Source organism: Panthera tigris, chromosome F2 (genome assembly GCF_018350195.1).
Source record: "Panthera tigris isolate Pti1 chromosome F2, P.tigris_Pti1_mat1.1, whole genome shotgun sequence".
NCBI classification, from domain to species: Eukaryota; Metazoa; Chordata; class Mammalia; order Carnivora; family Felidae; genus Panthera; species Panthera tigris.
In genome coordinates, this window is record NC_056676.1 from 56671426 (window position 1) to 56683229 (window position 11804).

The 11804-nt window shown below is 35.1% G+C and overlaps 1 protein-coding gene across 3 annotated transcripts in view; it reads right to left on the minus strand.

The window, feature by feature from the left end:
- The window catches only part of CSMD3 (CUB and Sushi multiple domains 3), a 1242212-nt gene that overhangs the window by 274820 nt on the left and 955588 nt on the right, over positions 1–11804 (minus strand). For all 3 annotated transcript variants that reach the window (XM_042973241.1, XM_042973240.1, XM_042973239.1), the window contains 2 exons: positions 7915–8053; positions 4492–4679 (listed from right to left, as the gene is read on the minus strand). In XM_042973241.1, the coding sequence (XP_042829175.1) occupies positions 4492–4679; positions 7915–8053 (327 nt within the window). The remainder of the gene's footprint in view (positions 1–4491; positions 4680–7914; positions 8054–11804) is intronic.

Here is an 11804-nt window from a genome sequence, read left to right on the forward strand (position 1 = left end):
AACAGAACTGTCACTGGGTACACAGAAAATCCAAAAAAAATCCATTAAAAATTATGATAACTAATGAAAGAGTTAAGAAGTCTTGCTAGATACTAGTTACAAAAATCCATGCATTAGCAACAATAAATAAAATCTAATAATAAAAATATCATTAATTACAATGGAAACTATAAGCCATTTAAGATTTAGATGAGAAAACTTTTATAAAGAAAATTATAAACTATTACTGAAAGACAATGAGGAAGGTATGAGTAAGTTGAGAGATATGCCATAATAATAGTTGAAAAGACTAAGTATCAGACATCAATTTATTCCAAATGATTTATAAATACAATGCAGTACCAATGAAATTCAAGAGGCAGAAAGAACTTAATTCTAAAATCTAAATAAAATTTAAAAAGGTTAATAGAGACCGGGACAATTTTGCCTACCTCATGTCTACTTATTTTAAAGCTATAGTAGTAAAATTCAGAGAAATCTTGGCTTGGAATAGATAAACAGGCCAATAGAACAGAACAGACAAGTCAGAAACAGTGATATAGAGACTTGCTATTTGAGAACAGTAGCATTGTCTTGTCAAGAAATGGTGGTAGGCCCATTCACACAAAGAATAGAATAAAATAAAATTAGATTCCTCAGTTACAGAAAAATACTCCACACACATGAAAAAGATGAAAAATGAAAGGCAAGCTTTAAAACTTTAGAGCAAGTTGAGGAAAATGCCTTTATGAACTCCACATGAGGAAACAAAATGCCTTTTTTATTTTTTTATAAATTTTTTTTAATGTTTATTCATTTTTGAGAGACAGAGAGAGACAGAGCATGAGCGGGGAAGGGGCAGAGAGAGGGAGACGCAGAATCAGAAGCAGGCTCCAGGCTCTGAGCTGTCAGCTCAGAGCCCGACGTGGGGCTCGAACTCACGAACTGTGAGATCATGACCTGAGCCGAAGTCGGGCACTCAACCGACTGAGCCACCCAGGCGCCCCCAAAATGCCTTTTTTAAATCAAGGCATAATAATGTTTCAAGGTTTCGTAGCCTTCACAAACTATGAATAAAAGGAAATGATAAATATAGATATTGACTTTTGAAACTTTTATACAGCAAAAGAAACCAGAAAGAAAGTGAAAATGTTTGCCAAAGATGGTGTAAGATTTTTACTACAGCATGGAACATGAATAAAGGATTAATATCCATAATACAAAAAGAATTTCCTATAAACAAACAAACAAAAAAAAGAAACAGGCAACCTACTAGAAAAATGTGCAACAGTAGAAATATGCAATTAACAAAAAGGGAACCTCAGTATAAAAATAGGAAGAAGATGTTCAGCTAAATAGTAATTACAGAAAAGACAATAAAAATGACCATGAGATACATTTAATACTCATGAGGCTGACAATTTTCAAGCGTGACAAGAGCACTGGATTTTCAAAAGTGTGGGGTTCCTTAAAATCACTATCTTGAAAAGATAGTGATAATGCTGCAGGTTGCAGCATTATTTACAATTGCAAAACATGGAAACAACCTCAGTGACGCAACAGATGAATGAGCAGAGAAAATGTGGTTTATCTATACAATGGAATACTATTCGTCCATGAAAGAAGGAAATCCTGCCATTTGGGACAAATATATGGACCTTGAGAGCATTATGCTAAGTGAAATAAGACTGACAAAGACAAATACTGTGTGATCTCACTTATGTGTAACCTAAAAAGACAAACCAAACTCATAAATGCAGATAACAGACTCGTAGCTGCCAGAGGCCAAGATGGAAGTTGGATGAAATAGGTGAATGGGATGAAAAGGTACACCCTTTCATTTATAAAGCAACGTATGGCATGGTAACTATAGTTAACAATAGTGTATTGCATATTTGCAAATTGCTAGGAGAATAGATCTTAAAAGTTCTCATGAACACATACACAAAATGTGTAACTATATGTAGCTACACATAGTTGCCTAAACACTGCGGTAATCATTTCACGATATACACATATATCAAGTCATTATATTGTACACCTAAAATTAATATAATTTATATGATGTTATGTGTCAATTATATCTTCATTTTTTAATATGAAGTTTCTGACGTGCTTTCCTTGTTGTTGAAAATATAAATTGGTATAACCTCTTCTTTGAATAACTAGGCAATATGGAGTTAGTCAAGAGGTTTATAGTCTTTGACCCAATAATTCCACTCCTGGGCAGATAGATACCGTAGAGACACTCTCACAGTTATGCTCAAGAAGGCATGCAAAAGAATGTTAATTTCATCATGATTCATTTCTGGTAGTGAAAAACTGAAACAACATGTGTCTATCAGAAAAATCTGTAAATTAACTGTGGTACAGTCATATGATGGAATATCATAAAGAAATTAATGAACTAAGCCTACGTATCTCTATTATTGATAAATCTCAAAAACAATGTAAAGGGAAAAAACAATTTTCACAAGGATATGTACCTGATGGAAATAGAAAATTTTTATCAAAATAGGATGAAGGATATGTACATGACAGAACACATTAAAATACAGGGGCGCCTGGGTGGCTCAGTTGGGTAAGTGTCTGACTCTTGATTTCGGTTCAGGTCATGATCTCACAGTTCATGGGATCGAGCCCCATGTCAGGCTCTGCACTTCATGTACAGCCTGCTTATGATTTTCACTCTCCTTCTCTCTATCTCTCCCCCACTCTGCTGCTTTCTCTCTCAAAAGTAAATAAACATTAAAAAAAGAAAATATTAAAATACCTGTAAGCATACATTCATGGAAAAATAAGTAACATATTAAGAATTAGGAGGGAACTATGATCAAAAGGGTAGGACTAAAAATAGTCTTGATTGCTCATTATGGTCTGCCTGGATAGCCAGCTAGCTTGGCCCTACCCATTGTATAGTGTGGAAAGGCTCTTCCACATAGAGAGATTAGTTTGGTACTTAAGTTCAACCTGGTGTAAGACCAATGCCTCCTAACCCATTGTTATAAGGCCTAAGCTTCTCCAGAGGGTTTGGAGCAGCTATCATGCCTCGGGCCCCAATAAATAGCTGGGAACCCAAATCCTCATTGTCTGGTATCAAACACCTTGTAAATTCTTGCACTGACAAGGCCATTTTTTTTTCTTTTTACTTTCCTCTATAAGATGAGAGACTCATAGAGGGCTCAACCTTTCCACTATAATGAAATCCACACCATGTCCATATCCAGGAGATAACTCGACCCTGGCATGCATTTCCAAATTTTGTTGGAGATATTGGAGGATTCCAAGCATCCGTATATTGTTAATATGTGAGTTTTCCCATTCCCTATAAAAGATTTCCTTAACCCATGTCATGTAAAGTTGTGTAATTTACCTTTACTTCTTTTGATAGACCTGAAGAGACACACCCTTGTTCTACAGCAAATGCAAAAGGAATTTCTAGTGTATATATAATATTATATTTTTTAAGGCAAGAAAAGAGAGCTCTGAAGCAAGTGTGACACAATATAAAGGTCTGTCAGATTAATGGTGGATAATTTGAAGTTTGTTTTTTTATCCTGTATAATCTTCAGTTATTGAAAATAGTTCATAATGAAAAAAAGCCAGGTGGCAAGTAACAAATCCAAAATATGTCTTTTTAGAACTCAAATAATATGACAAATTATAGGTATGTCCTTCATAAGCTCAATTATTGAAAAAAACAAGTTTTAACTTTAAACAACTAAGACCTATTTATTCTTATAGTCACTGAGCATGAAAATTACGAAAAATATATTAATAAATATCCATTGGGGCGTCTGGGTGGCTCAGTTGGTTAAGTGTATAACTTCGGCTCAGGTCATGATCTCACAGTTCGTGTGTTCAAGCCCCACAACAGACTCTGTGCTGACGGTTCAGAGCCTGGAGGCTGCTTCAGAGTCTGTGTGTCCCTCTCTCTCTGCCCTTCCCCGCTTGCTCTCTGTCTCTCTCTATCAAAAATAAATAAACATTAAAAAAAATTAAAAAACCACATCCATAGGCATTGTAATATTGATTCCTCTAAATACTTGAAGAAATACTCTAAAATATTTTAATTATCACTATATTTTACTCTCCCTATTCTGAATGTTGACACACTTAAATATCTTTAGACATTTTCTGAAATGGAATTATCAGTATACTTTGTTCTCCTTATCACTGAAAGTAGTCTCTGAACAAACATGAATGAATCTTCAGCTTCCAAAAATTTCATCTTTTTAAAAATATTTTGTGGTCTTAGCCAACTACCACAATGTACTAACTGCTAACTTGTTTGCCTGATACATTTCCTTCGGTAGGAATTAGGGAAATGCTAATTTCCTTCCTACTGATAGGAAAAGTCTACATTGAGAGCTCTTCTATGAGATGAATTGTAGGCAGTCTGTACTAAGATATACACATATAACTAACCATTGACAATGACCAACACAGAATTAATCTCCTGTATAAAATACACTCTAAATCATGCTGCAAAAATCAAATGTTCACATTTACCTTTATATTCTAAATGAAATCCAGTGTAACTAACAGATCCATCACTCCGAAAAGCCAAATGCATGGTATTTGAGCTGCTCTCTATTCTCTCTGGTAACTTGCTGTCTTGAAAACTTCCAATCAGTGGGCTATTACTGTCTGGTCCATCGTATATGTAGAGGAAGTCATAATTTGGCTCTATGCTAAAACTAAAAGAAAAAGAGAGAGAGAGAAAAGGAATTGGAATGGTTATTGCTGAGGTATTAAGTATAACAGTCATATAATCATATATTAATTCAGTCAACATCTTTAAAAATAACAGACTCTGCCAAAGTAAGCTAACTTGAAAAGTTACCTGGCAACAAGAAACTGAATATGGATATCAAAACAGTAGAAAAGAGAAAGGACACCTTGATATTTTCAAATATTTGTAAGTTGGCCTTGTGTCTACAAGGAATACAAATGATAGTAAGGCAGTTTATCTAATGAAAGGGTACAAGGTTTGAAGTCAGAGATATAAGTTCGAGCCTTGCTTCTGCCGTTGTTAGCTACATATCCTTATGTAAATTACTTTATATCAATAAAATGTGGAGGACAGCATCTAATTTTAAAATTTTTCACCCAGATATTTTGCATCATGAAAATGTAACCTTTTTCCTTTGTCAATGGTATTATTTGCCTTGAACTTCAAAACTTACAAGCATATTTGCTGTTTAAAATTCAGCTCTACATAGCAGATTCAAGCAAAAGTTTGAAATACAAAACTTACATTTATTTTACTCAAATGAAGTACTGAGTATTGTATTAGGTATTATTTTCCCCCAGGGTAATATATTTTCTTCCTCTAGAAGTTGATGTAAGAGAAATCAAACCCACACACTGTTTGTCAAAATTAAATAATGTGTAAATAAGGACATTTTAATGTGTAAATTATTCAAGTCAATGTTTTGAATTGTAAAATTTGCATCATAAATTTGCCTACACAACCTTCAAAAGTATGAGAATTGTCTCAGAATGGTTACAGAATCCATATATTTAGAAAGCAAAAGACACACAGTCATTTGTTTCTCTATTACCTAGTTCATAATGTGACTGAGAAAAAGATGGACTCAATTGGGTCATTAAGAAAAGTCAACAAGTTCACGATATAGAATAAAATCGGTAAAGCTTGCAATTGTTAAACATCCATCAGTGGAGAAACTATCTTGTCAAATTTTACCATATTTGCACATAAATAAGAAATTTGGTTAGGTAAGAAATGTTCTTTCCAAATCTACTGGATTTATAGAGGTTAAGTTTCCACAACAATTCTAATCCTTAACGTGTGCATGTATGAGGGACAGGAATCCAGCTACTTTACTTGTGCATTAAATGGTGGTGAAGAAAGACTGGTAAAATGCAGACGTTTCCAAACTTTCCACAAATAAGGAACCCTGTACCATGAGATAATTAGGGGACCACCACATCGTTCTGTCCTAATTTATTTAGTGTACCTTCACACATCTAAAGCAATTGCTCTTGAAAGCTTTCAGTGGATATGAGGCCTAAAGTTTGGTAACTTTGGCTGTAATAGAGCAGAAATCAGACGAGAAGACTTTATTTTGTTATTTACTACCCTTCTTCTGGGATAAAACACAAACTTTCTAAACTTCATCTCTTTCCATATTAAGATTTGATCAGTATTGCAACTTTCTTACCTATGTCACTGTTGGCAGAATCACTTGAAAGAGGTGCTTTCTAAATGATATGATGGTTATGTATTATCCTTAGAAGCCCCATAAGCCTATTAACAATGGACTATCATCCATTTTTTTTAAATTTCTAGTTTAGGCTTAAATACTTCAAAATATTGTTTTAAAACTTCTTTAAAAGTGAGAGTAAAACAAAGAAATATTTTTAAGAAAATTTTAGAATCTTAGCTGTAATGACTCCTTTTCCTGAAAAAAAAAAAAGAGTGCATTCTAATAGTACCTCCTATTTTACAAGGCAGTTTTATAAATATTAACTTGGTCTTGTCAATAATCCTGTGGTATAAGGAAGGGATTATCGTTTTCATTTTCCCAATGAGTATGCTAAGTGATCTCCCTAGGGTCAAATAATAAATGACAGAGCTGGAAATCAAATTTAGGTCATGTATTTTGCCTAATATAGCCTTCTACCACTCATTTATGAACTACGATACTTTTATAAGCCCACTAAGGCCTTGTATCATTCAAATAGACATTTCTAATGTCTATACTGCCATTTTCCCAACTGTAAAAAGAGTATAATAACTTCGGCAAATTGTCTCAAAACTGGATCCTGGCATATGACTAACACTATCATCGTTGTTTCGTGATTACCAATGATCAATTGTATCACTGCAAATTATAAAAATAGAAAGTCTGTATATTTACACTTTTTCACATTTGTCTGAGCTCAAATTAGTTTTTAAGACCAGTTTTAAAGATTTAACTTTAACATCTTACGTAAATTCCAAGCAGCTTTAACATACTGGCAGAAGGAAAGCCTGTGTTACCAGAGCCAACATACATCAGTCTTGGACACTGAAGGTTAGGAACATTTCTACTTAGGAACTCCTTGAATTGCTGATACCTAACACCTCCCATAGAAATATTAAGGAAAAGCATTAGGCCAGGTTTTGTGACAATTGGTACTAGTTCCATGTGAAGAAACAGGTTCATTGCAAAAAGTAAGGCACCGGAGGTAACACAGATGGTGGTGGCTGAGTTAGAGCTCAAAGTCAGCTGCCTTCTTTCCCACACAGAAGCCTGCATCTTCCACCACTTCTGTATTAAGCCTACCCTGCTATTGACATTGCTAACTAACAAATGCAAAGTCTGGAATGCTGTCTTGTAAAGCTCTATCATGAGACAAGTTATGCTGAGAAATCATATGGGAGTGATTCATCAAATTCTTCTTTGTCAACTTGACTTAATGAGATCACCAGAAAAATAAGAGGTAGAATGTATGTTTTCATAAGCCCAACGGTGATGCTGCACAATATGGGTACTTAGAGGCTCTGAAAAGATTTTGGGTGGTACACAAATAGAAGGAAAAAAATTCTGGGAATACTGACCTTTTAATCTTGAGTTTTGGGAAAAACTGAATTTTTTGAAGCAGTGACAGTAAATACAGGGAGAGAGGAAGGGTTATAAAGAGATGACATTTCATGAGAGTGAATAAACCTCTCGACCTTCAACATGTTTCCTCCACACGGAAATCTGGTGAAGATGCTCACCCACTAGGCCTTCAGAGCTGCACGAGCACCTACATCAGTACACAAGGCTTTGAAAAGTGTTGATTGCAAAGTATTGGTGTTGGAATTAATGAAAACTAATTAAAGTGTCATATACAGAAACAAAACTTTGCCTAGTGTGAATGCTAAAGTAAAATAACTATAAACGATATATTTTTTTAATGTAGAAATGCACAGGAACTCACCTGATAAATGCCAAAGAGATAACATAGTCTGTGTTGACAGTGATAGTCCAGTCACAGTCCCTGCTATGGGGATATGGATGAGGGAAGTTTGGCGAAAGAATAAAGCCTGAAGATCCTGTTAGATTGCCTCCGCAAGGTGCTTTAATTTAAACAAACAAACAAACAAACAAACAAACAAAACCCTTAAGTGATTCATAAAATTTATTAGCTATCAGTATCTGTGCAAACACTTCTCTAAAAAAATTTAGAAGGCTTCATATAGACCTGACTTTTTCTAGTATTGAATGCTTGAAAACATGGCATTGTCTTTCAAGAAAGACCATTAAAATATTAAATACATATGTACATGGTTACAGTGAATTTAGCTTCTTTACTGGTTTCAAAAGAAAAGAAGAAATTACATATGTACTTCTCTCTCTTTCTATTACTATTTGGTTTCATGTAAAAGATAAGCATTGAGAAGAGAGGTGTAGATGGTTTTCCACGGTTGCTAAGAAAAAATCTGAAGGTCTCAAGAAAAAGTAACAAAACAAATCAAAACAAAATCTCTAATAATAAGTGGAATAATGGGATATGAGACATTTGGCTCATTTTCACATTTTCCCTGGTACATTTTTTTTATGTATTTATGGAGGAAGAGTCTTTGGCAATAGTGAATGAATGAGAATGGATAATTATCTGAGAACCTACAGCACTTTACAATAAAACATTCACACTGAATATTACCATATCGCTAAATTCTAGTTGTCTCATTTGTTGATGAAAATAGACAGACACTACAATTATTACAGTCCCAAACAAAGGTTTCTGTAACTCTTCAATGAAGAGGCTCAAAAACTTGTGAGTGAAATTCAGGGAATCGATTCTTAAAGGGATTATTGTTGAAGTCCAAGTTTGACAGTTTATGATAAAATAATATACAGAATCGGCAGCTTTAGAAAAAATAGAGACATGAAGATATGGAGGGGCCCAGTTGAGTGGGGCAGCGGGGGTGTAAAAACACACATATACACACACAGGTGAGAGACAGCTTGAGATCATGATCTCATGATGTCTCATAAACATAATTAGCACATCAATATTCTCCTGAGTTTTAAAATTACAGTTTCCTCACATAAATCTTACCATTCAATTATAAGACATTTTGGATTCTTTTGACAGTAACAAACTGGTTTTGGAAGAAGGAGAATTTTATTTGGGGCATTTTAGAACTTCATTCTTTGCCTGAGTCTAGATATGCAAAATCATCACTATAATTTAGTAATTTTTGCCAACTATATTATGGATGTCTGCTATTACATTTTTCCACACCCCTCCCCTCCCTTTGTCTCAGTGTCTCAATGACAGTAGATAACCTCAGTTCCTTCTCTACTGAGAATATTTATTTGCTCAGACTTAATTTATTTACCATTGCTTACCTATTGCCTGCACATCTTTGTGGAACTTATCAAATGATGAGACATAAATATGGCAACTTTCTTCAGTCTGCCCTCTTCAAATTTCAATGTCCCCTGAATATTTCTCTTTACAATCAGAGGATAGAGTCCCTCCTGTTAATCAGGATAACACCCTTTACCTGGTCACATAATCTCTCTTCCTTCTCTGGATTCTTGTTTCCTTTGTCACTTATAATCTCGCTGCTTCATCGCCTTTCTCTACAGACATGTTCAGATCTCTTTCATCCAAAAAATAAAACAAAGTTCCTTATGACCTATTTCTTTTCACCTTTTATTTTCAACTGAAAATGTTGAATTTTACCCAATGATTAAGAAATCTCCTCACCCTTTCATGTTTGGTTAAATGGCCTTACTGTGAAGAATCACCCTTACCCATATGACTCAGATAAAACTCACCTATGTATTAGATAGGACCCCTTGAATAAGCCCCCTTATTTTCCTGTCATAAGACTGTAGATTCCTATTCTTTGACTCAAATGAGTAGCAAAATTCACTCGTTAATCAGAATAAAATACATGTAATGAAACATTGGCTAACCTTTTGTCCTTCCTCTGGGCCCCTGAACTTAGGCCCCCCCTCAGCCTTGAGCCAGCATAGAACTCCTCCTGAGGACAGGATGGGCTTGGAAGATATTCTCTGCTCTACTGATTGATTAAGCCACACTTTCATCCTGCTCCTTACACCTGGTTCTTTCTAGCCTTGTATACTCCACTGTCGATGAGAAGAATCCCTTTTGCTTAACTCCTGAGAAACTTGTAGATCTTACGGTCACAGTGTTTTCCCAGTTACAATGGTTCACCCTCAACATGCACACTGCAATAGTTCTTTATGAATAAAAGTGTCTCCTATTTATTTATAATTTTTTAAAAAAACTATAAGTCTTTTGGAAAGGAGATCTAATCTCATGAGCTCTTTCTTCAGTTGGATGTTGTATTTACTGAAAGGCAGACTAACATGGTTAGCGAAGCAGGTCATCACCCGGAAAAACTCTCAAAGAAAAACACCAAAGTATTCGTCCTGGGAAAACTTCTCTTCAGATTTAGAATTGTTTTCCTTTTAAATTATATTTACAGAGACACAACAACCTTTTTATTGCTTACAGACTCTCAATGGCTTTCTTAGGTTCTTCCCATCTCTCATCCCCTCTCCAAACACTGCTATCTCTCTCAGTTTCCCTGTCCCCAACACATTCGCTTCTTAGGCTACCCTGAAAAGACTGTTGTATTGATTCATTTGATTTTTCTCTTCATATCTGTAGTCATTCTTCAGGGTTGGCTTTCACCTTAAATTCACTCTCCTTGTGGCAACTCCACTTCCAATTTTCTTCTAGGGTCTTTGTACAGACCTCAGTTTCATTGCCAGGTGTCTCTTTTTCCACTTCATCTTATGATTGTAATATTCTCCTGAGGTCCTTGCCTGGTTGTCTCTGATTTCTGCTCCATTACATTCTTCCATGTTGACAGTATCCCATTTTTTAATTCTAAGCCATATGCCCAAATGTTTAATGGCTATCTCTAATTGATAGCCTATGGGCACATCAAACACAGAATATCTGACACATTCAGTCCTCGACTCAAAGTGGTTTCTTCTTTTGCATTCTAAGTTGTTTGATTAGCACTATCTTCCACCTATATTCCCAGGCTAGAAGTCAAGAGTCTTCTCTTTTCTTCACTGCATACATGCATCCAATCCATCAAGAAACACTTATAGATCCTCGTAGATACATTTCTACCTATTCCTCTTTCTTTGCCTACTACCATATTTCTAGATCTGATTCTTATCTGCCTCCTGAATTATTGCAATGACTTCTTGTTTCTCATGCCGCTGGTTTCTGCCAACTCATCCTTCTCCCAATAAAAAACATCTAATCATACTGTGCCCATGCATACAGTCCTGCAGTTATTTCACACTGCCTACAGGTAATGCCCCAACTCCAGTGTAACTTTTATGACCTGACCTTTGCAACTTTTCCAGTTTTATCAACTACATAATTTGCACTCAAACACTATCAAAATGCTTCTATTCTGGCACTTCTATGCCTTTGCCCATGCTATTTATTTTTGGTGAAAAATTTTTTTCTCTTGTACACTTATGTAACTCTTACTTATGTTTCAAGATTCGTCACTGCCTCCAGAAAGTTTTCCTGGAAATTCCCAGTCTGGGCTGAACTTCAGCTCTCTTCAACTTACTCTAGTATGCACAACACCTCTATGTTGGATCTTTTCCCTGACCATCTTTATTTAAATATTATATTCAGGTGTTTGCATTCATCACTAATCTGTAAGCCAAAGACTGTGCCTTATATGTTATTTAAAACTTGGGAATCAGTATATACTACACTTTCCATAAATGTTTGTGGAATTGCTAGTGGTTCTTTATATTGATTATGAAAACAGTAAAGATAACTAGGGATGAATGAACAGTAGAATTTGT